At 41.7% G+C, this 26,365-nt stretch overlaps 1 protein-coding gene across 2 annotated transcripts; it reads right to left on the bottom strand.

Annotated features, from left to right (window-relative positions):
- Window positions 1-5,806: 5,806 nt before the first annotated feature.
- LOC141132277 (ADP-ribosylation factor-like protein 3) lies at window positions 5,807-26,235 on the bottom strand. Of its 2 annotated transcripts, XM_073620526.1 has the most exons (6): window positions 26,029-26,226; window positions 14,021-14,173; window positions 13,176-13,292; window positions 10,054-10,104; window positions 8,598-8,783; window positions 5,807-5,971 (listed from the first exon to the last, which is right to left on the bottom strand). In XM_073620526.1, exons 1-6 carry the CDS (start codon window positions 26,044-26,046, stop codon window positions 5,924-5,926), a joined length of 573 nt encoding a protein of 190 aa, XP_073476627.1. In that variant the 5' UTR covers window positions 26,047-26,226; the 3' UTR covers window positions 5,807-5,923. The 2 variants fall into 2 exon arrangements, with proteins under 2 accessions (XP_073476627.1, XP_073476628.1); XM_073620527.1 differs by lacking the exon at window positions 14,021-14,173 and having other exon boundaries at window positions 26,029-26,235.
- Between the last annotated feature and the right edge of the window lie 130 nt (window positions 26,236-26,365).

Genomic DNA, 26,365 nt, shown 5'->3' with positions numbered 1-26,365 from the left:
GTGAGACATTTCCCGATCTCTGCAGCTGCGCACTGTGATTAGCGCAGCGCCGGCTTCCTGGCGGGCTCTGCAAATGGGCTGTGCGAACACATCGGAGCTCATCCTTACTGCAGACATGATACAGGGGATGGTCAGAGACTGCAGACATGATACAAGAGAAGGTCAGAGACTGCAGACATGATACAGGGGATGGTCAGAGACTGCAGACATGATACAAGAGATGGTCAGAGACTGCAGACATGATAGAGGAGATGGTCAGAGAATGTGGACACATTAGAGGAGATGGTCAGAGACTGCAAACTAAGGATGAGCTCCGGCGTGTTTGCACAGCCCATGTGCAGAGCCCGCCAGGTCAGAGACTGCAGACATGTTACAAGAGATGGTCAGAGACTGCAGACATGATACAAGAGATGGTCAGAGACTGCAGACATGATACAGGAGATGGTCAGAGACTGCAGACATGATACAAGAGATGGTCAGAGACTGCAGACATGATACAAGAGATGGTCAGAGACTGCAGACATGATAGAGGAGATGGTCAGAGAATGTGGACACATTAGAGGAGATGGTCAGAGACTGCAAACTAAGGATGAGCTCCAGCGTGTTTGCACAGCCCATGTGCAGAGCCCGCCAGGAAGTTGGCATTGCGCTGTGCTAATCACAGGCAGTGAGACATTTCCCGATCTCTGCAGCCGCACACTGTGATTAGCGCAGTGCCGACTTTCTGGCGGGCTCTGCACGTGGGCTGTTCGAACACGCCGGAGCTCATCCTTACTGCAGACATGATACAGGGGATGGTTAGAGACTGCAGACATAGTACAGGAGATGGGCAGGGAATGCATGTATGGCTGAACTCAATGTAAAAGCATATAGTAGGGCTGCGCCACTCTACTTAAACCAGCTCTTCAAGATCAAGTTAGTAATCCTCCTTTTAAAGTACAACTAAGTGCCAAAAGACAGCAACACATCCAATTTCCAAAATTCAAATTGTCTTACAATGAACTGGTCAGGATTAGTGGAGAACTTTAAACAGTTAATGAGTCTGTGAAGCTTCTAGCCTGAATCAGCAGTAAATCATCCAAAAAAAACATCAAACTGTGCAGAACACACAGAGTTCTGGCTAAATAGCTGAGCTGAAATGGTTAACAGATAACCATGTGTGACCTGTCACTGGACACAGAATGTGGCTGGCTGTAGCATCTCCCGGAGATCTTATCAGTGTGCAGGTTAGGAAGCTAAAACAAAAGAGTGCAGAGCCAGACAGGAGGGAGGGGAGGCTGATAGTAACCTGCACACTGCCCGAAGGCAGAGATTTCTGAATGACACCGGCCAGCATTACATATAACATTGCTCCAGACGATCTTGTTTCCATTCAGCCAGAGCTCTTGTGTGCTGCAGGATTCGTTTGGCTGTGGTCATACCTTCCTCTATCTCCTCAGCTTCAGGTACTGTGTGTATCTCCCTCCCGATGGCCCCATTCATCCCTGATCCAGCACCTGGGCACATTTAAATGTGGCGGGCTGGAGAGGGAGGGGGGTTACACTGCCTGCTGCACGATGGTTCCTCGCTCCTCCCCCCCTCCCTGCTACATATTTCCTCAGCCAGCCCCGCCTCCTGATCACAGCACAGCCAATTCTCTCTCAGCTGTTCTTAAAAAAAAAAAAAAAAAAAAAGTTACAGAGCTCATAGCTGACAGCGGCCTCGGAGCAGGCAGCCTACCGGGATATTTCCCGCTATCCCGGTAGGCCAGTCCGGCCCTGAGTCCACCAGAAGGACAGCTAGCACTAACAAGACTTTCTACCTTTTTTCTGCTACATTATAGGGGCCCGTGGTCCCTGCCTGCCAAGGGCAAGTTACTTAGGCCTGGCTGAGCTATTGTCAGATCTAGCCACCATGTGCTAGCTGTTCCTGGAATCACTAGATAGGAAGCGACATCCAGGAGGAATGGAGCGAACCACTAGATAGGAAGTGAAAAGTTGTGCTGGAGGAGTCTGGAGAAGTGTACAAGGAGTGTATATAGTTGTCCCTAGAAACGGTGCTGTTATTTCACTGGGCAACCCCGTAATTCCCATCCCCATCCAAGTTGAATTCCCCCAATAAAATAACAAAAACAAAGCCAGCGGACTGTTCATTGTCTTGGAGTGTCTGGGAAGTAAATGCCAGGCCGGGCAGGGTAACAAGTGGGCCTCATCACTTAGCAGCCCCTACAGGGGTACCACTACACTAGGGGAAAAAAATGTATACTGTGCCAGGTATTTTTTAATGAATCACGCTGCCCTTACAAAACATGCAATGCACATGTGTTTTAGCATGGGGACTGGTTTAAACAGGACCTGAGAGCTGAACTCTATGCAGATATAAAATGCACAGATGAATGCAGATGTGTAATAATGAATGCATAATTATATGTATTCCACCTCGTCAGGGAGCACTTTTCATTCATTAGCCACTTGCCGACTGTATAACTTACATATACAACGGCAAGGTTGCTCTGCTGCACTAGATTACATACCTAGTACGTGATCATGCACCTCTGGGAGTGGGGTGCGCATGATTACACACAGCGGGAGCCGATTTTCGGGTATCGCATACTGGATGTCCGCCAGCATTCAGCACAGAGGCAGAAAGGCGATTTGCCTATATAAACAAGGCAGATCACCGTTCTTTCAGTAGGGAAGGCATGGATCCTGTGTCTCTGCAAAGCAAGGACGTGATTCTGCGTCTTCCTAAAAGCACCTCCCACACAATGCACAAACACTAGTTAGGCACACATTTAACCCTTTGATTGCCCCTGATGTTAACTCCTTCCCAGCCAGTGTCATTAGTACAGTCACAGTGCATATTTTTAGCACTGATCACTAGTAAAAAATAAATAAAAAAAGATAAATATATCCCATAGTTTGTAAACGCTATAACTTTTGCACAAACCAATCAATATACGCTTATTGGGATTTCTTTTTACCAAAAACATGTAGCAGAATAAATATATTGTTACATATTTTTTTTTGGATATGTTTTTTAGCAGTAAGTAAAAAATGTAGCTTTTTTTCAAAATTGTCAGTCTTTTTTTGTTTATAGTACAAAAAATAAAAAGCGCAGAGGTGGTCAAATATCACCAAAAGAAAGCTCTATTTGTGGGCAAATAAAGATAAACATTTTATTTGGGTACAGCGTTACATGACTGTGCAATTGTCAGTTAAAGTAACGCAGTGCTGTATCGCCAAAAATGGCGTGATCATGAAGGTAGGTAAACTTTCCAGGGGGTCAAGCGGTTAAGAAAATGCAAACATTCTCTGAATGGCACCCGTGTTGAGCAGCCAACTTCCTGCGTTCAGAATGCCGCTCAGCGTGGGACCCAAAAACAAATGGAGATCACTGAAGTACTGGTGTCTATTTTAGTGGTTTCCAGCTTCCAGGGGCATCGGCCAGGCATTGTTACATTGGTCCAAGCTAGACCAATATAACCATAAAAAAATACCATGCCTGGAATTCTTCTTAAAGTAGTATTAAACCCCCAAAACAAAAATTTGTTATATTGCAGCTTACTAATTCTTAGATGTGATGGCTGCATTTGTTTTCTTTTTTAGGCTTACTTTCTTCTATTTTCTCCTGGTTATCCAGCCAGCAAGTCAGTTTCTTTTCAGAAGCTTAACCACTCAAGCGGACTGTATCAGAGAGAAACTTATTAATACTAGGAGAGGAGGTTACAATGATCAGCTTTTATTTATTGATGTAAAACCTTCATCCCAAAAGGAAAAAAAAAACTGTTACTGTAACTGATTTTAAAGTGTTAGCTGGAGTTTGGCCTCAATTTGTTATTGTATTCAAATCTGCTAATGTATTTTAGGCTGGGTTCACATCTCTGTGCGGAGCAGCTCAAAGCTGGGGTCCGGTGCTTCGTCCGGTGCGTCCCTGTTCACCGTTTCAGGTCCAATTTCGGTCCTAATTTTTGGCTGCATTCGGACCTGAAAGGGACAGTTGGGACAGTGACATCACACTCTCTACCTTTTCCAATCAGAGAACACTTTGCATTTATTGAGAAGTAGGCCACCTCCTGTGTTCAGTAAGTGGAAGGGCAGCTGCTCAGCAACATTTCCAAACCTGGAATTCAGCTTTAACCCCCACTCCACTACAAACATTTTTAGTTTTGGACATGTTGGGGAAAGAATAAAACCTCTGTTGGGTCTTTATTTCTGCAAGTAGAAAAATATACGGCGGCAGGTCGGCATGATCCAGCGAGCCGTCGTAGCTATACGGCGGCTCCTTTAAGCGGGATAGCAGGTGCGCGCGCGCTGCACTGCGGGAGTGCCGATGCTCGTGGCCGACGGTCACAATGACCGCCGGCCATGACCGATCCCGGGCACGAGAGGCACAACAGGGATGTGTGTGTGTAAACACACACATCCCTGTTCTGTTCTGTGAGGAGAGACAGATTGTGAGTTCCTAACTGCTAGGAACCACGATCTGTCATTTCCTCTAGGTCAGTCCCCTCCCCCTACAGTTAGAAACACACACAGGGAACACAGTTAACCCCTTGATCTCCCCCTAGTCTTAACCCCTTTTTATAGTAATCAGTGCATCTTTATAGCACTGATTGCTGTATAAATGCCAATGGTCCTAAAAATGTGTCAAAAGTGTCCGATGTGTCCGCCATAATGTTGCAATCCCGATAAAAATCACAGATCACCGCCAATACTAGTAAAAAAAATAATAATAATAATAAAAATGCTATAAACCTATCCCCTCTTTTGTAGACGCTATAAATTTTGTGCAAACCAATCAGTCTACGCTTATTGCGATTTTTTCACCAAAAATATGTAGAAGAATACATATTGGCCTAAAATGAGAAAAAAATTTGCTTTTAAAAAAAAAATGGGGATATTTAATATAGCAAAAAGAACAAAATATTGTGTTTTTTTCCAAAATTGTCGCTCTTCTTTTGTTTATAGCGCAAAAAATAAAAGCCACAGAGATGATCAAATACCACCAAAAGAAAGCACTATTTGTGGGAAAAAAAGGATGTCAATTCTGTTTGGGTGCAGCGTCGCACGCCCGCGCAATTGTCAGTTAAAGCGACGCAGTGCAGTTATCGCAAATCTTCTGGGGCTGAAGTGGTTATTAGTCCAGACACAATTTTATTACAGCAAGGGTCAAAGGGACAATAAAAAGAGTAGCCTATGTATTTTGGGAGCCCACAAATCTCCATTTCATCACCTTTATTTCTGCCCCTGTCCCATCACCACTTGACAAAGAGATGGAAAGTTAGACTAATCTGCAATGGAGACAACACCTGCTAAAGGTTTGGATTCTTTACTAAGCTTTAAAGGCTCTCAGGGGTTTATTTACTAAAGGAAAATCCACTTTGCACTGCTAGTGCACTTGGAAGTAAAGTCGCTGTAGATCCGAGGGGGACATACAAGGAAAATAAAAAACAGCATTTTTGCTTGCACATGATTGGATGATAAAATCAGCAGAGCTTCCCCTTTTTTCAGATCTACGGCTCAGATCTACAGCGACTGCACTTCTAAGTGCACTTGTAGTGCAAAGTGTATTTGTCTTTAGTAAATCAACCCAATAGTCTCTGTGTTGGTGAACCCCATGCCTCTCATTTTGTGTCCTGGGGTCATAGAGACAGGAAGTGAGGAAAAATCTCCCTAGTGGGCACACAGACAGCAATATAAACTTGCCAGAGATTCTAACACTTCCCTGCTTTATTCAAAACAAAAAGGTTAATGCTAGTGTGGTTTGGTTGTGGGTTCAAATATGGTTGCGTCAAGCTCAATATAAATAATCACATGACCAGATGTAGGGTACACATATCTTTATTACGGTCCAGTATAATAACATCAAGAATTATCTGAAAATCAATGTGCAGTTATAGGAGTTTCTCCATCTTCTACGTTCTTTTTACTAAATTGGGACATCACTTTTTCTTTGCCGTAATGTTTTTACATATCCAGTTCATTCCATCCTGCATATAAAACAAAGGCAAATATTCAAGTATAGATGACACTGTTCATTAGACATGTGCAGAACGGAAAAATTTGTTTCGTTTCAGATAGATTTGTTATGCTACTAATTTTGTTTGGAATTAGTTTCGTTTAATTTCATTTTCGTTCAAATTCATTTTTTTACAGTTCAGATTTGTTTTGTTTATTAATTCTCTAACTAATTCCAACTTTTCAGGACAATTAGAATTCGGATTGGTCTAAAAACGATCAACCAATACAAATTCTGTATGAAGTTAAGCAGCGGCTGAGAAACAAAACTATTTTTAACAGGTTTTAACGAAATTCGTCACTATTTCATTCGGAGATTTGGATACATCTGAATCTCCGAATAACCAAAAATGTATCCAAATTTTTATTCAGACCAAAACGAATTGCACATGTCTACTGTTCATAGATGTCATAAGTTTTATAAACCATGATTAGTGCATATCATTTTATTTTCATGAAATCTAATCGGTAACACTGGTTGCTCTCACCTGTTATATTTATTTATTCTGATTCTCTAATGTGAATCTCCTATTCTACATGAACTGCTAGCAAAATAGGATAGTTTACTGAGGCAGTTAGGACTTGTGAGGTTATACTGCCTCTGAAAAGCTATCCGAGGTGAATCACCTTGCAGAGAGAATTTCAAAGGCAGCGAGGAGGCGATATGTTTCCACCCATGTGAACAAGCCTTTAAGGAATAATGCATGTTTAAAATTGGTTATCTTCCCCCCACCACAGATCACTGCATTACAGCCTATGCTTTTTCACAGCAGAGATGTAGAACAAAAAAATGTCACTGGTCTGGGGTCAAACAGCCAGCCTAATGGTATGTGCACATTAGTGATTAGTATGTGCAGCCCAATAAGTTGATTTATTCTGCTTACCATGGTGTATGAATGGCAGCCCAACACACCGCATAAAGATGTGGTTGAGTTGCTAGGAAGCTAGGCAAACTTAGTTATTTTTGGCTCCCCTGTAGTCAGTGGAGCAGTTGTTGATTACTTTAAGCTGTTCTGGCTCTCACAGGCTGCAGGTTTGATTGCTCTCCCCTGCTTTCCAGAGGGTTGAGCAAGGCAAATGGGCAGCCTGAATATCTAGTGTGCTCCAGCTAATCCCTGGAGGGTGTGCCCAGAAGGTGGCTGGAGAGGCACATACATAGTCTGAGATTTAGAGCAGAGGGGCTCTCTGTTCCTTGTGGAGCAAATCTAACCATATGGGTGGGGGCGACTACCCCCACCTGCAGAAGTTCATCTGGTTCCTGCTAATATTCATCTAGATCCCAGCTGTGGCATGTGGCATAAAGACCCACTTTTGAAGCTAGTCAAGGGAACCCTGATCCGAGGACCTAGTTCACTGAAGAGTGCCTGGTGGAGGTTAAAAGGAGTCTGGCTGTCCTGTGGCATTGTGAGCTTTAAAGTGGAGTTCCGCCTGGAAAATAAAAAATTAAAAGTCAGCAGCTACAAATACTGTAGCTGCTGACTTTTAATATAAGGACACTTACCTGTCCAGGGAGCTCACAATGTCAGCACCCCAGCAGATCTTCAGATCGACTCCTGGGTGCTCCTGCCACCATTTCTGGTAAGGGAACCAAGCAGAGAAGACTTTCGGCTTCACTCCTGGTTCACTACTGTGCATATGCGAGTCACACTGTGCATTCTGAATGGTCCCTGCTGTCTTCTGGGACCTGTGTGTCTCCCAGAAGACAGCGGAGGAAGGAGGAGGGGCCAGACATTGCGTAGTTCACCACACAAAATGCGGCAGACTTTCCCTGGAAGTGGGAGCAGATACCTGGATTTGACAGAAATGTGGCACCAGAGGGGGGGGGGGGGGTATCCGATCAGCGGAAGTTCCATTTCTGGGTGGAACTCCGCTTTAACCTCTCCTTCACTGAAGAGTGCTCAGTGGAAGATGAAAGGGAAAATTTGAAAACATGCCAGCATTTGTTGGCGGAAAGTCTGACAACAATTGTCCGATGGAGCATACACACAGTCGGATTTTCCGCCAACAGCCCGACATCCAACATTTCCCGTCTGAAAGTCCGATCATGTGTACAAGGCTTTAGACCTCATACACAGTATTATATTTTCTGCAGATTGTTGTCTTCACATTTACCGAAACCATGTAGTGCAAGGGCCTGCCTGATTGCATACAAATTGAAACTCTTAAGGTTTGACCTCATATAATATGGTTTTGGTAAATCTGAAGACAAAAATCTGCAGAAAATCTAATAGTGTGTATGGGGTCTAAGAAGGGCTCAATCTCTGCCATATGTACTAGCAAGGTGGAGTGTCCTCCTGCAAAGAATCTGCAAATCTGAAGCATCCCATATTACCCAACATCCCATTCCCAAGTTTTTCAGCAATAAAAATCCTAAAAGACATCCCCTAGATGTTGCTGTGTGCCTGGCTGCCTCTGCATTGACTGGGGAAGAATCGGTTAAATTACAGCGGCTCCTATGGGGGTAGCGCTAGTGCTTTGTGTTGACATTAGTGTTTTAGCGCATGTTGCCACAGTGCACAAGTGTAAATGGGCCCTCAATCATGCAGAAATTTTCTAATGTATTATATGTGATTGCAGTATACACTAATACTGTACTACCTGGATCCCTTCCCCAGAGATTGCAGAGCAGGCTTGGATCTGCCATGTTCGGTCACGGTATGTATGCAGGTTGAGTCCAGCAGCAATGTCTGCAGCAGGGGCGGCCGTCAATAAATCCTGCTTGTTTGCAAACACAAGAAGGGGGACACCCACTAAGTTGTCCTCTTCCACCAGTTCTGCCAGTTCCTGATGGTAACAAAAGATAGAATATATAGAAAGGTTAATTTCTGACCAAGCTGTACCTTGAAAAATCTACTAGTAATGTGCATTTTAATATGTGAATTTACTTAGTCACTTCTGTTCTGTAACCAAATGACACTGTTGGGAGTTTGGGAACAAGAATAGACGGGAAATCTTGCAGTGGGGACAATTGTTCTGGTGACAAACCTGCCATTAACAGAATTAAATTCTGGTGGTTAAGCAGAAACTGGCTGAGTGCTGATCCATCTATGGGCAGGCTGGTTGTACTGTAGTCAATCCATCGATCGAGTTCAACCAGTCCATTGGATTTTTTTCATGTGATCACTGCCAGCAACTTTAGCAGCTTGCAGTGATCATTGTATTCTGCTGGTGGGGAAGGCTGCTGTCAGAACACAACAGTGCTGGAGGGATTCCCCCATCATTACTGACTGTGTTAATGGGGGAATAAGGCCATTTCAACAGAATCCCAAAAACTAGCCAAAATAACTCTGTACCTGTATGAACAGTAAATGTATTATTTGGTTAAAAAAAGCCAATGTTCCCCAATGTAGAACATTGTTGGTCTACAAATGACACTTAAAGCCGTGTACACACAACCGGACTTTTCCACCGGACTGGTCCGACGGAACAAATCCGACGGACAATCCGACCGTGTGTGGGCTTCATCGGACCTTCAGCAGACTTTTTCTGTCGAAAATCAGACGGACTTTAGATTTAGAACATGTTTCAAATCTTTGCAATGGACTCGAGTCTGGTCGAAAAATCAGTTCGACTGTATGCTAGTCCGACGGACAAAAAAGGACGCAAGGGCACCTATTGGCTACTGGCTATGAACTTTCTTATTGTAGTCCCTTCGTACATCATCATGTTCAAACCAATGGACTTTCGACCGGACTTTAGTCCGTTCGTGTGTGGGCAAGTCCAGTCGTTCGAAAGTCCATCGTAACTCCGTCCAAAGTCCGTCGGAAGGACCGTCAGACCTTTGATGCTGAAAAGTCTGCCTGTGTGTACACAGCATAACAGTTCAGGCCTGAGTAGGTAATTTCCATAGTAAAACAATTCCAACTGGAAAATCAACCATACATTATGCACCCCAGTCTTGTCTCTTATTTCAGAATATTATTACTGACTAAACAAAGGAGTAGGAAAGCAGGTGGTTAGGATGGAAGAGGGACTCTCTTTCCCTTTGTTGCTATCTGCCCAAGGATCAGCTTCTGGCAAGTCTTCATTTAAAACATTTTCAGAAAGATTATACCTGTCCTGTTTCTTCAAACCGTTTACGATCTGCACTGTCCACTACATAAATCTGAAACAAAATAAAAGCCATTATTGCATATGATGACTTTATTTCCTATTTATTTACGCATTGCAAATTCTGCATACATTTGTTTATTTTCAGGGCCAGATTTATGTTTCCTTTCATCCTAGGCCAAATGTCTATTAAAATAGTTTGCCCACTTACTGTATGTCAGTATCTTTAGTAATGTCAACAAGCGTGAGGCAAATTGTAACCTTATTTTGCTAAATGTTCAGTTGTAGGTGGACAGAGCCAGAGTGGTAAGCACACAGTACACTATTCCACCAATGAAAATGCGCAAGCTGTGCAGCAACGCCAAAAATGAGAACCTCAACAATACTGGGATGTCTGGAACATTGGGGAGGATTTACTAAAACTGGAGAGTGCAAAATCTGGTGCAACTCTGCATAGAAACCAATCAGCTATCAGGATTTTTTGCTAAAGCTTAATTGAGAAAGGTAAAGTTAGAAGCTGATTGGCTACTACGCACAGCTGCGCCAGAACCTGAGTGCTTCAGTTTTAGTAACTCCCCCCTTGTAGGCCACATTATATGTTTATTATGCTGAAATCCAGCTGCCCCGTCTATCTCTCTTTACCCCCTTCCAGTTAAGGGAGGGATGTTCCATCTCCGTATGGTTAAAGACTGGTATGTCCTTTTCTAGCTGCACACAAAACTTTGTTCTACTTTAAGTTACTGACTGATTTTTTACAGTGCTTTATAAATAGGCTTTTATATAGCAGTGTTAACTACTTAAAAAAATAAAATAAATTGTGGATGAAATCAACCTACTGTTAACAACTGTCTTTATAAATGTATATGTTATTGCTTAAATGGTACTAGGTTTTTGTGCTCCACTCTTTTTCAGAATCAAAAGCTGTTTGAATTTGTTACGTAATGAAATTTGGAATCAGACTGGATAACTTGTACTCAGCAGCCGGAATTTAAGTTTGGTAACCAGTGCAATTCGTTTATACTGCATGAGCTCTTTTAAAGGATCCATTCACATGGGCATACGCATATTTTCTGCATAAATACAGGTTCTTGCTGGCAGAAGATCCTGCAGAAAATATGCATCTAAAGTACATGTGTTTAGACGTGTTTGGATGTGTACTACATTTACCATTCTTCTTTCATTCAAATAAATGTCTACACACTTATGCGCTCACACGTTTATGCAGGTTTAGGTGTGTTTGTATGCAAAATCTGCAAATCTGTGTGGCCTTGGATGCAGAGGTGTCCTACTTTTTTTCTGCGCTGCTAAATGCAGCGCACATTATCTCAGTTAGGCGCAGCTGTGTGTATAGACTCATTGATTGCTTTAGTGCTGTGTTTGGATTCGCTCAAAACTATGCACAGTGGACGTCTAAACGCAGAATTTTTACCCATGTGAATGAGCCCTAAAGGCTCCCATCTGGGAGTCTAAGAGGTCTCCGATCCAATTACTATTTGATGCAAGAGCCTTATAAATAAAATAATAAATGAACTTCTTTTAGCTCCCTTTAGTCAGCGAAAACCTCCATTATGTATAGTATTATATTTTATCCCTCCCAGACACTGCAGCCAAAAGTGGGAGGATTTCAGTTCTGCAAATCCAGAAAGCATTGACAGGACTAGGTGTGACCAGGCGCTGGCCTGGTTGACAAGTAATGAATCAGCAGCAACAATGCTGATAGCCACAGCCCACTTCTTATCCTAGTGTAGTAAAAGTAGCCACAGCTTACATGAGGGACAATGCTACTTTGAATTCTGTGGCAGTGCAGCAATGTGGTCTCCCATCAAAGGAAACTGCATGAGGTAGACTTAACTGGCAGGATCAACAGGTATTTGTGAGACTTTGGGAAAATGGTGAATTCAGATGCAATTACAATTAAGTGCTGCATCGCATATTTTTAATGGGAGGCCATAGTCCTACTATTAAATTAAAGGATAATTCCACTGCACTCATATTAATTAGTAAACACATGTACATTTGTTTTTGTTTTGCATTGAAGCCTGCAAAACATTGCAACCACAATCAGTGGATTGCAGGTACAATGTTTTGGCTCCTGCATACTACTCCTCCAGCTGCAGTCATCCAGTACAGACCTTTAGTTACAGGGCTGGAAGACTTGCAGACTCAACAGGTGTTGGTGAGACTGTGCATGTACATTAAAGAAATCAGTACAAATGCAATTATAATTATCATTCAGCAATGATCTGTGTGGTCAGTAGAGGCTGTAACATTAGACTGATACATGTTGCAAGGAGAGGTGGAGCTTAGCTCCAGAAAGAGGGGAGCTTAGCTTTGAATCTGGACAGTCATATCCTATATACTGTATGTTACATATTACCATTGACCAAAGAGCTTCCCAAGCACACTGAAAAAGATTTAAAGTGGAGTTCCACCCACTTTTACAACTCTTCGGCATCCCTCACTAAACTGAGCACTGTAATCAATTTGGATATTTTTTTATTATTTTTCTCAGCACCTACTGTATATCTGCTGTATTCATTTTTCACTTCCTCCTCCCTGGCCGCGGCCCATCGCATCATTTCCTGTTTGCAATGCCTTCTGGGAAGGGGCGGCAACTTCCTCTGAAACTGCCGTTGCTATGGAAACCTGACCTGAAACCTATTAGACTGCTTGTGCTGCACTGAGCATGTGCGAGATCTGCAAGGATGAGATCCAGGAAGAAATACAGTCTGGCTTCAGATGCCCACACTTAAGATGGCCACGGCCTGCTGTAAGTTTATAAAATAACAAACTACTGCTATAAACTAACAAAACAGACCTTAGTTTACAGACTAACTTTACTAGAATACAATAAGCTTGTGTATTATAGGGGTATTTTTATTTAAAAAGTATAATTTCGGCCGGAACACCACTTTAAGTAGTTATAAAGACACTTCTAGTCACCACGTGGTAGTGTTGATCTGAACACTTTTATGATCTGACAACAAGATTGAGAGAGCTGAAAGACACATTTTAGAATCATGCAGGGCTTTATGTACTCCTTATTTATCAAGCTGGTAGCTTCATGTATTAATTAATTAGCACTACAATTTTTGGACCATTTGTATGCAACAATTGTTATCTCACCAGTAAGTCTGTGCTCCCAAGATATCTTTTCCAATGTGTTCGAATGGACCGTTGACCTCCAATGTCCCAAACTGATAGCTTCAGACCGTGAGACTGGACACTTTTGATATTAAAACCCTAAAACAAAGAGTTAAAATGGAGAAAATTTTGCCAAATGCAACATTTGTAATAACCCAATTTTTGAAGGGATACTGCCATAAAGTTTAGTGATGTACTGTTACCGGTACATATTTCTGTTATACTATTCACTGTGCTGAGTTTCACAGAATTCACATACATTGTTGTTGTTCACACATGTGGTAAGCAAAGGGACTGACAGGCTTACTAACTTCAGTGCACGGCTCACAACTGTACCCACTAAAGCATTGGCGGTTGGGACCAATAGGGTATCCAAAATGGGATATTCCAACGACACAGAATTATAGTCTGAAGTTAGTCAACATTTGTTTTAAAACCTGAAACATATCTGTGTTGAAAAGATGTATCTGTTGCACCTCTCTTAGCTTATTTTACAATATTTATTAATAGTCAATACAGGTATGTTGACTGCATTCAACAATGTCTACAACACAAATTTCTATTATCATTGTGAGCAAACCAGGCATGATGAAACACATCAGGGAAGGTTCGTTCTCAGATGCAGATACTGTTTTATGCAGTCAACTTACTGACTATTAATAAATACGGTAAGAGGAGCTAAGTGAGGGTGGTATGTGGCTGATACATCATTCATATTTTTGATGTAGAGTGAAGATGGACTACAGTGGGCAGCACCCAGATTGTCCATGTACTGTATAAGAGAGGTGAGTCTTGAGCAGAGCTATGGATTTGTGTAGTTTCTACACCTGTGTTGGAGTTATACTGCTGGCCTCCTCCAGTGCAAGGCGGGTCAATATTGTTGTCTTCCCAGCGTTGTCCAAGCCAAGTAGCACGATTCTAACTCCGTTGTCATTCAAATGTTCAACCTTTCTTAACTCTTCTACAAGGGACATCAAACCCTAAAAACATAATACAAAGTCAAAGATGTTTTTTGAAATCAGGAAATCTTAGATTATTTTTCTAAACATTTAGATTTTATGTAGACTAGTAGATATAGTGAACTAGTGTGTATCAAAAAAAGGGAACACACCACTCTACCCAGCACCCTTTTTTTGGAGGTTGAACGATGCCCAGTGTCATTCAACCCACTTCCTGTGTGCCCAGGACATTAGGAACCTGCCCCTTGGGGGTGCCTCATCAAGCCACCCTGGACTCACAGGATAAAGCTGCAGGGAACAATGCCATGTAATGCTCTGGAGGAAGATGAAGACAAGGACTCATAATGTCATATGACCAGATGGGAGACCCCTTGAAAAAAGATAAATATGCAGTAATGTGTTCTGGACGCTCCGGAAGAAAAGGGAGACTGGGGACAGAGGGCATGTTTAGGTAGAAATAGGTTTTAATCAGAGCTTTAAATTATTTTTCACAACTAACCTCCCATTCCGAAAAGTACAGAGGGTGCTGCTCATAGCTTGACAACAAGCAGCCCTGCATACATGCCAAATAATCCAATGCTCCACTACAGATATAGGGGGTTGATTTACTAAAGGCAAATAGACTGTGCAGTTGCTTCAGAGCTTAGTAAATGAGGTATGGCTTTACTTTGCAAAGAATACCTAATCACCCAATCACAACAGAGTTTCTTCTCATTTACTAAGCTCTGGAGCAACTGCACTTGCAGAGTGCAACTGCAATTTGCAAAGTGCACAATCTTTTTCCCTTTAGTAAATCAACCCCATAATATCCATGCACTTCCAGTTACAGGTTCTTTTTCTATGAATAAGCTTTCTGCTAATGAAACATGTTAGAGAGTATAGTTATAGAAGTTATACGGCATTGGACGAAACAATCTTTAAACTTTTAACTGTGGCTTTAAGCTGTGAAGGCAATGGAAGAGCACAGAAAGGGACGGTTGGAACCTTCTTCAATATACTGCATTGTTATGCCGCGTACACATGGTCGGACTTTTCTACTACAAAAGCCCGACAGTCCGTCCGACAGACTTTCGACAGACTTTTGGCAGGCTTCCGGCGGACTTTCTAACGACCGGACTTGCCTACACACGATCACACCAAAGTCCGACAGATTCGTACGTGATGACGTACACCGGACTAAAATAAGGAAGTTGATAGCCAGTAGCCAATAGCTGCCCTAGCATCGGTTTTTGTCCTTCGGACTAGCATACAGACGAGCGTATTTCTGGGTCCGGTGGAGTTACGACGTAAAGATTTGAAGCATGTTCCAAATCTAAAGTCCGTCAGATTTGCGACTGGAAAAGTCCGCTGAAGGTCCGGTGAAGCCCACACATGATCAGATTGTCTGCCGGATTTGGTCGTTCGGCGTCCGTTGGACCAGTCCGGTCGAAAAGTCCAACCGTGTGTACGTGGCATAAGACCTGAAGCTATCAATCTTTGCAGCATTGGAAATTCAATGCTGTGAAAAGAATTGGGCATCACTGGAGAGAAGGTTAAACATCAGCCCGCAGGGCGTGGCACATACTACATGGCTAGGGTACCCCAGATATATAATCTTTAACATTCCCAAACTTTGTTATATGCAAATGACACTTGACACTGAACTGGAGAAAAGTGGCTGTTTGGCCATTTTATTAACAAATAAATATTAAAATCTCTGTAACATCAACAATCAAAAACCAGTACCCGTAATGTATCACTAGAATAGGTTGCAGGTCTTATGCCGCGTACACACGGTCGGACTTTTCAACCGGGCTTGTCTGACGGACGCCAACGGACCAAATCCGGCGAACAATCCGATCGTGTGTAGGCAAGTCCGGTCGTTAGAAAGTCCGTTGAAAGTCCGCCAAAAGTCCGTCGAAAGTCTGTCAGACGGGCTGTTGGACTTTTGTAGCTGAAAAGTCTGACCGTGTGTACGTGGCATAAGGAGGCATCCCATAACCCCATTCAGCTTGGGTATCACAGTTATACTCAATTATCCCCAGCCATGCAACTCTGGCTCAGGGACAAACCCATTTCACTTCACTATCCCCAGCCGCGCAACACCGGTTTGGGGACAAACATTACATCTTCAAATTGTTAATGCCTCCACAGACCCCAACCGCCACACATCTATGCTAAGAAAATGAAAAGCAATCCACAATTGAAGGGTGGGAGGATGGGACTTCCTTCTTCTTTGATTCCAACACAAGTCTGCTGCTGTGTGCCATGCTGAGCTTCACTCCTCACAGCAGCCCCCACTTTCCTGAAAACCCCGAGCCACTCCTACTATCCTTCCTCTCCTCTCCACTACCTGTAATTAACCCTTTGTTATCAGTTATACACTGTCTCCCCTATCATGCAGCCCTGCGCCTATTTTTTTTTTTTTTGCTACAGGCTTGTCTTTACAGGTATGTTATATGACTGCAGCTCTAGCAATTTTTGAACTAAATGTCAGTAAACTTTCTTACATTCCTGTCTGGGCATGGCAGCTAGTGATACAGATATTTTAAACGGTCACAATTGCTGGAAAATCTCTGCACAGGGTGAGGCTGATTGTGTAGTCATCACATATGTTGTTACGCATATAAAGCATATGAATGTACAGTACACACCACAGCCCCAGGCTTTGTTTTGATAATATTTAAAAGGAGAGAAAATAGAGGTCCACACACTTATCAAAATTTGGCTAGTCCCTGCTGAACCAGCTGAATTTCGATCTGTGTGTACCCAGTTTTAGACAAAGGAGTGGCTGTGGATATATTATTTTTGGACTTTGCTGAAGCATTTTGAATATTGTCCCACAGATGGTTAAACTGAAAAAGTTTTTTTCTTATTTTTTTAATAACAAACATGTCATACTTAACTGCACTGTGCAAGGGTTTTGCACAGAGCAGCCCCATTCCTCCTTTTCTGGGGTGCCCCAGCAATGCTCCTGGCTCCTTGTGTTCTTTGGGTGCCCCCACGGAGAGCCGCTTTCCATGGGGGCACCTGTGCAGGCACACTCACGTGCCACTGACACAGACAGCAGGACTCGGCCCTGCTCCCTGCTCCTGTGTCACTGGATTTGATTGACAGCAGTGGGAGCCAATGGCTCCTGCTGCTATTAATCTATCCAATGAGGACCCAAGACAGTGGCTGGAGCTGCTGGGCTCATGCTCCTGGCTGCAATGATCAGATTTCAACTGAGAGAGCAGATAGAGGCACAAGGCACACTTTGCATTGAATGGAGAAGACTGTGATTTATACTAGTGGCTATAGGAGAAGATAGTGATGATTTCTAGCGCCTATAGCAACCGCTAGCGATAAACACAAGTGAATCCGGCAGGATGGTTGTACCCAGGGCTTTTTTTCTCAGAAAATAGGTGTAGAAACTCAATCACAACTCTCCGAACCCCCCCCCCCCCGTCAGGAAAAGCCCTCTTGCAAATATCCCAGCAAACTAAAGTTTAAAGGAATGCCTGTGCACAGAAGCGCCATCCGGCGCTCGCGTGCGCGCAATAGCGCCAATAGCGCCAATTGCACTAACGTGCGTACGCGCATGCGCAATAGTGCCACTAGCGCGAACGTGCGTACGCGCATGCGCAATAGCGCCAATAGCGGCGCCCTGTGACAGCACTTGGCGCCAAAGGGGCTATTTAAAGAGGACTGTTCCACTACAGCGTTCCTGAAGACCCCTTGTGCCCTGTTACTTGCATTTGCTACCTGATACCTGTTGGACTGTTCCTGACTACTCTGTTTGCTGCCTGCCCTGATCCCGGCTTTTGGACTTTGACTACTCTGTTTCTGCCTGCTCTGATTCCGGCTTTGGACTTTGACTATTCTCCCGGATTTACCTTCTGTACCTGATCTGCCCGTCTGTGTTTGACCCGGCTTGCCTGCACCCTGCTGTCTACATCCTGCTGCTGGACTACAAGACACCTCCCTGCTGTCTGCATCCTGCTGCTGGACTACAAGACACCTCCCTGCTGCTGCATCCTGCTGCTGGACTACAAGACACCTCCCAGCTGTCTACATCCTGCTGCTGGACTACAAGACACCTCCCTGCTGTCCACATCCTGCTGCCGGACTACAGGACACCTCCCAGCTGACTACCTGATTCAGCTCTCTGCTCCAGCCTTCCAGTCAGGCACTTGTGCCCCTTCGCACTCCCGAGCCCCTGTCATCACTACCAGGGGTTCCCGAGTCGGAGGTATACGAGAGGCCGTTCCCTGCATTCCGGGCTCTACCTACCAGGTACGTGAGACCCCCCCACACACACACACCCTCCAAACCTCACCACATAGTGAGTTAATAGCGTTGTTCAATTTCACTAACAGTGGGAGGGTCTTAAGGGGCACTAAACATCAGGAGTGCATTACATACAGAGTGCAGAGTTCGGGTGTACTACAAAGAGAGTGCAGATTTCAGCCTTTATCCACAGCCGCTTACCGCTGCATCCCACTTTCACCCATCTTCTTTGACCATCTCTGACCACTCCATGCAACCCCCCCCTTTCTTAAAATCTCCACCATCGTCCACATATCTTACTTTTTTTGCTGTATTAAGCTGAAACACCCAGCCGGCCCTAGTGCCTCCACTGTAGGTGACTTCTATGTTTACAGGTGATATTGGTAGGCAGAGAGCCTGAGCCAGAGGTGTTGGAACTGTGTTTCACTAAGTTCCAGCTGAAAAAAGCCCTGGTTGTACCCAAGTTGATCAATTGATCAACTTGGTATATTCAGCCTGCCCACACACGGTTCCTGAGGAACCGACCGAGATTCGAACCGCCTATGGCCGGCCTTAGGCTTTAATGGTGTATCTCGTGTTTCAATGTTTAGACTATTTTTAAATTTTATAGTTTGGGATTAAAAAGTACTATTTATGTGTTTATAGATTACACATAAATTTGTCCCTACAAGGTGTCTCTGACAAGCTGACCTAGATAAACTATTTAATGAAGCAATTTAGGGGAAAGTGTGGTTTAATGGCAGCACAGTGGTGTAGCACTTTCACCTAGCAGCAAAAAGGGTCGCTGGTTCGAATCCCAACCACGGCACCATCTGCCTGGGGTTTGCATGTTCTCCCTGTGCCTGTGTGGGTTTTCTCCCACACTCTAAAGACATGCTGGTAGGTTAATCAGATCCTGTCTAAATTGGCCCTAGTATGTATTAATGTGTGTTAAGGGACCTTAGGTTGTAAGCTCCTTGAGGGTAGGGACTGATGTGAATGTACAATGCACTGCGTAATTTGATGGCGCTATATAAGTACCTGAAATTATTAAATAAATAAATGTTAATAAATATAAAGTTTTGCACTTGGGGTCTAAAACATGTATGCAGTATATAACCTGGGGGGTACATCTGGGTATACAGCTTCTAGAGAGAGCAAGATAGTTTCTTGTATCATGGGAGAGAGAGAAAAGTAATCTTGCCTTGTACAAAGCTTTAGTAGGATGTCATCTTCAAACTGCAGTTCAGTTTTTGACATTAGTTTACAAAAAAGATGTTGCAAAATTTAAGAGAATGCAGAGAAAAGCCAATAAATTGATTAGGGAAATGGGGGACCTCAGCTAAGTAGTGATTTTATTACCAGTTAAAAAAAGTTGTTTATTGGGAAATATGATCACCACATAGAAATACATATTGTAATCTTACTTGGTACAAGGTTGTTAACTTTAAGATAATTCCAAATAAGAAAGCGCTGTTTGCATCTAGAGGAAAAGAAATTCAACTGCCACTTATGGAAATGCTTTTTACAGTAAGAGCTGTTTAGAATACATGTTTTTCCTAATGCCCAGAATATAACATTTATAAGTTACAGCACAATAGATTGTTGCTCCAGAGAGTATCCTATTGCTAAATTGTGGGGATCAGAAAGAACTTCCTTTTTTTCAAGAATTTAGGCAATGCTTAATATGGGTTTTATGCCTTAGGATTCTGTGGATCCGGGTTTTAAATAAGGTTAATGTTGTTTGTTGGTTGAACTTTATGGGCATACATACAGTATGCGCTTTTTTTTAAAAAAAACTTGGCTAAATCAGTAACTATAAAAGTAGTATAATCAAATATAAAATAAATGATGAAATTAAATATTTGAGGTGCTCTTTTATTTTTAAATCACTGGGGTATGCTTTAAACTTATCAAGTATCTACCACCACTTTGATGTCCCCTAGTTATTTGGGAGTTACGCCTTCAGCCCCATTGTGGATGAACCTGAATCTCCCAAATTTTTTCTCTCTTCCAGATCCCATGATATGGGCGTGTGGGGGTGTTAAGGTGTTGAATGACATTACCAGAGAGGGGGAGCTTTGTACATTTGATCAGATAAAGGCTAAGCATGACTTACCCAACTCCTTCTTCTTTCGCTCTTTGCAGCTGCACCACGCTTTTCAGGCTCAGTTTAATGGCCAAAGAATTGAATATATGCCATCAGCACTGGAGACCCTCTTGACTGAAGAGGAACTGGTCAAGCCTCTATCAACAGTATACAAATCTCTCTTCAAAAAAACACCTCTGGGAATATTATACAAGGAGAGGACTGCGATGATATGTGGGATCACCCCTTTACATATTTAGTATCTGCAAGGGACTGCTTAAACTACTTCAAGTTTCTCCATCGCATATAGTTTACACCTGCCAGACTGTCCCACATATATCCATCAGTCAGCAGCCAGTGCTGGAGATGCTCCCACACCCCAGCTGGCTCAGAACATGTCTTCTGGAGTTGCACACAGATCCAAGTTTTCTGGTCTGGTATTACAGAATGTCTTGCGGAAGTACTCAGCATCCCGGTCCCTATGACACCTAGAGTTTGCTTAATAGGATTGGTGGAGGAGGTAGTTCCATCTCGAGCACACCGAGACCAAATGTTCTCATTTACATAAGAGTATAGTTATCTGATACGTGAGAGACATGGTACGAATGTAATTAATCATAAGGTACACATCGTTACAAATGTGAAATTATGGCAATTGGTCGGGTAGGGTGGTTGGGGGGGAGGGAAGGACGGGAGTTAGATTGAACTATGTTAGTTCTTTTCATGGCCCTGTGTGGCTGACTCCGCTAAGGCACATTGCCTACCAGTTTGTGTGTGTGTTTAATTGTGATATGTTGTATTGCAAAAAAAAACTTAATAAAAAAAAAAAAACTTATCAAGTATCTAAAGAGAATACATAACACATTATTGAATAGACACAATTCTTGGCATGTCTTACCTTTGGTAAATAATGAAACATTTATGGCTATTAATGGATTGCTTGTAATGCAAATGGGAAATGTAATGCTTCTACCAGAAGGGAGAATCTTTCAGATAACAACCCTGACCTCAAAGAATCTCTAGATTTGTTCCACTCATGTGTGGTGGTGCAAGAACAACTCTCTCCTTTGTCACTAGTATGACAGTTTGTGCCATCCATTGGTATACCAATGTCATAGGATAGAGTTGTTCTTTTATTGGCAAGTGTTTAAATTGAAGATGAGGGCCTTAAAACAGGGTGTTATGAGAGGAAGCAAAAGATAGTGCCTTAGATGAGCCGGTGTGCTAAGTATGGTGTGTGCCTTCTCCTCCGGTGTAAATATTTGCAAGCATACAACAGATCTTCAGATTGTGCAAGTAAAGTGAAGTTCTGCATGTGCAAGTAAAGGCAGTGGAGGTTATGACAATCTTTCCATATTCCCATCATTACATGTCCGATGAAGGGGTCCTGCATGGCTCTGCACTCTCTTTGTGGCGTGATCTTTCTTCAATAAAAATTTGTTTGGACTGAAGACCAATGGTGTGCTTGGCAATTTTTTACACTGTATTGTGCATGTTCCAGTCTCTAGCTGGTGGTTGCTGCAGCACCCATTACTTTAGAGCCTATTCCCTGAACATATGCAATGGGAACGTGGATGATTGGTTGTTGTGCCAGACGGGCTGGTCTGAGTATTTCAAAAATGCTGATCTACTGGGATTTTCACGCACAACCATCCTAAGGTTTACAGAGAATGGTCCAAAAAAGAGAAAATATCCAGTGAGTGGCAGTTGTGTGGACAAAAATGCCTTGTTGATGTCAAAGGTCAGAGCAGAATGGACAGACTGGTTTGAGATGATAGAAAGGCAACAGTAACTCAAATAACCACTTGTTACAATCAAGGTATGCAGAATACCGTCCCTGAATGCACAACACCTTGAAGCAGATTGGTTACAGCAGCAGAAGACCAAACCGAGTGCCACTCCTGTCAGCTAAGAACAGGAAACGCACAGGTTCACCAAAATTGGACAATAGAAGATTGGGAAAATGTTGCCTGGTCTAGTGAGTCTCGATTTTAGCTGTGACATTCAGCTGGTAGGGTCAAAATTTGGCGTAAATATCATGAAAGCATGAATCCATCCTGTCTTGTATCATTGGTTCAGGCTGGTGGTGTAATGTGGGGGATATTTTCTTGGCACAAATTAGGCCCCTTAGTACCAATTAAGCATCGTTTAAATGCCCCGGCCTACCTGAGTATTGTTGCTGACCATGTCCATCCCTTTATGACGACAGTGTACCCATCTTCTGATGGCTCCTTCCAGCAGGATAATGCACCATGTCACAAAGCTCAAATCATCTCACCACTGGTTTCTTGAACATGACAATGAGTTCACTGTACTCCAATGTCCTCCACAGTCACCAGATCTCAACCCAATAGAGAACATTTGGGATGTGGTGGAACGGAAGATTTGCATCATGGATGTGCAGCCGAAAAATCCACAGAAACTGCGTGATGCCATCATGTCAATATGGACCAAAATCTCTGAGGAATGTTTCCAACATCTTGTTGAATTTATACCACGAAGAATTAAGGCAGTTCTGAAGGCAAAAGGGGGTCCAACCTGGTACTAACAAGGTGTACCTAATAAAGTGGCCGGTGAGTGTATATTTAAAGTATGGTAGAGAATGCAGAGATGTCCCTTGACTCCATTATGTGGCCAAAGCTGAAAGGGATTCTGTCACTCTTAAAAAAGGAAAGATGCTGTCAGATATAAAGTGCAGAAGTACACACCCACTCCAGCCTCTCAGACATCCCTATTGGACAGTGTGACAGCCCATCATATGGCTATTAGGAATGTGACCGGGAGGGAGAGATTGGATTAGCTCAACATTCGGCCATAGCAGGGACAATAAGGGCTCTTCTTTGTGCCTGCACTTTATAACTCCAAGCAGCTCACTTTAGAATACAAATTGGGAGGTCTTGCTGCTGAAGTTCCACTCACTTAAGGCAAGGCAAAACAATAGCTATTGTTGAAACGGGAGATTGGAGGTATGGTTCATTTCAGAGCCTTACATCCTCAGACAACATTAAAATGAAATTGTGAAATCAAAAGCTTTTTGTTTTATACTTTATTGCAGAGGAGAGGATAGATTTAAATCTTGTATTAAAAATTGAGGTAAATTGTAATCCTCTATGTATTCCTTTTTTTTTCACAATGTAAGTTTTTATTGAAATGATTTCAAAGAAATACAATAAGTACAAAGTTTACATATTGTAAAGAACCTATGTATTCCACCAAGTGGGTGCTACAAATACAAAGGTGCAGCAAAGCTGACGTGTAACACTTTTATTGTCCAGATTGGTAGTTGAGTTCTGGTGGTCACAATATACATAACTGGTAAACTGATAATGTAGTTATTTCAGTAGAGCAAACCCTTCATTATAGTGAGGGAGCACCGCAAGCTGATGGTAGTAATCTGCCTTTTTTATAGCTGGTAATGTGTTAACTTGCTGGTGTCATTCAACTGTCATGGTAAATCAATCCACAGACTTAATGGTTTTTCAACAGGATTAGACCGATTGCTTTGGCTGTTTAGGAGGCAGATTTAAGGTTAGAGTTGACCTTAGGTGATCTGTTTTGGGGGAAAAGATTAATAATTTGGCAGTGACTGCCAAATTTTTTTGGGACATAAAAGTTGTACTGACTGATGAGCCACATCACTGGCACTTTACAGTGCATATAATTATGTGTTTAATATTGTAAAGCGATCCGTAAACTGTTGGCGCTATATAAATCCTGTATAATAATAATATTAATGTGCGTTCTTAGAATATGGCTGTACATACAGTATGTCTAACAGGATAACAATAAAAATGTCTCTTATGTTTAAAAAAAAAAAAAAAAGCCACTTTGCAACTGAGCACAAGTATTTTGTAGAGGCAAAGGGAGACACAAAAATGCATTATACAACAAAGATAAAAAGGTGAGAATGCTACTGATCTAGTCACTGAAACAAAATACACATTTTAATGTGTCATACAGAAGGGTAAAATGTAAGGACATAAAAGAATCAATGTTTTGCCCTTTGCATGGCCAATCCTTGCACCAGTTCACCACCAACAACAGCTTGTAATGTCAAGGCTTACCTAACAATCTATTTAATTTATATCCATTTAAACATCTGCAATAAATACGGTAGTTCTTAGAAAATGTAAAAGTGAACGTACAATAAGTATAATGTGCAATGTGATAGGGGTGACCAGCTTTCCTCACTTTCAAATTCCTATTATTACATTTATTACAAATATATTACATAAATATATATATATATATAAAACATTTATACATTTATTACAAATATATTACATATATATTTAAATGTATGTATTTATTTAATGACATTCATTAATTAATTAATGCATTTAGTGGAAATGTAAATTATTACATTTAGAGCTTTTTCCAATGATGAAAATCCTCAGCTTGGGAATCATGCTTAAAATGTGGTTTGGATGAAGAAAACGAAATAGTTTTCACATAGCCCAATAAATTGTTAAATCTGGCCCCCACCCACTTGAGTTTTCACACTTTGTAAATTACAGCTCTTACAGAGATTTAGTAATGGCTTCATTACTGCAATTAAATTAAATATCTAGTGATACTATATTGCTGAGGCTGTTTGATTCTAGATATGACTTCATTTACTAAATATCAGCAGGAAAACCCCAGAAAATAGATAATAACGGGCATTAGTATGTATAAGGCAAAACTAGGAATACATATCTTGTATTTATTGTCCAATTTTCTGTTTTCTAATGTCTTAAGTATCATATAGCAATTTGCCAAATTTGAATTATTATACAATTCAAAAAATGAGTGTAGGATTACCATGCAAAGATGAACGTTTTTTTTTCTTCATAAAAATGTATAAATAGTCACATAAAACTAAAACATATTTTCATTTATTAGCACTGATTCATATACATTTTTGCATTCATAATTGTATATTTATACTCTGCCCTATCTTTCACATTCTCACATATGATTATATTTTTAAACAATCCACCCTAAATTTATTTGTAAATGTAATATTCAGTTAATTGTATTTTGTTAATACATGTCATGACAATATTCACTATGTTCATATATATTTATTTTATGATTTATTTCAATCATTTTATGCTTGCTATTATATTTTTCTCACCATTGAAATGCAGACTAAGCCAACCAGCAAAAAATGACAGTGACAGGGATTGGGACTATCTATCTATCTATCTATCTATCTATCTATCTATCTATCTATCTATCTATCTATCTATCTATCTATCTATCTATCTATCTATCGATCTATCTATCGATCTCTCTATCTCTCTATCTCTCTATCTCTCTCTCTATAGATATATAGATATATAAATATATCTATATAGATATATAGATATATATATTTTTAAGAGCATATTTCTTGGAACCACAGTTTTCCGTGGATGGTAGTTAATGCTGTATATCTAAAGTATAAGTGTCATGATTTTAGAAGAAAGAAAGCTTTGATTTTTCACACCACCCTCTATAAATGACCAAATCAAATATATACCAGTAACCAACAATGATCAAATAACAATATGTGTTTACATATATTTGCACTTACCTTTTGCACTTCACCCATAATGCTACATTCCTTATGTACAGGAGTCTTGTAAAGAAACCATTAAGTGGGGTTACAGTAAAGCGTCTGCGGTTACAGTGGTAGCAGCATTATAATGAACAGTTTTCTATATATTTTTCCCAGTGTGCAGTACACTGTCAAATAGGAGTGTTAGAACAAGGATTAGGAAGACTGACTTAGTTGCAGTTTTTGTCTCAGCATTAAGTAATTACCTTTCTAATCCCCATGCCATCTGTTGCCACTCTGCTGTAGGTAGTATATCTCTTTCACACAAGACACAACTATAAACGGCCACTCGCATTATGCAACCTTAGATGGC

Source organism: Aquarana catesbeiana, linkage group LG03 (assembly GCF_042186555.1).
Source record: "Aquarana catesbeiana isolate 2022-GZ linkage group LG03, ASM4218655v1, whole genome shotgun sequence".
Taxonomy (NCBI): Eukaryota; Metazoa; Chordata; class Amphibia; order Anura; family Ranidae; genus Aquarana; species Aquarana catesbeiana.
The sequence above is the reverse complement of the archived record's forward strand: the minus strand, read 5'-3'. Positions and strand labels throughout refer to the sequence as shown.

Coding starts and splice junctions, on each gene's coding strand:
- LOC141132277 (XM_073620526.1), bottom strand. Junction 13,293..14,020: donor GCAGTATAACTCCAACACAG/GTGTAGAAACTA, acceptor TCTTTGTTTTAG/GGTTTTAATATCAAAAGTGT. Junction 10,105..13,175: donor TTGGGAGCACAGACTTACTG/GTGAGATAACAA, acceptor ATTTTGTTTCAG/ATTTATGTAGTGGACAGTGC.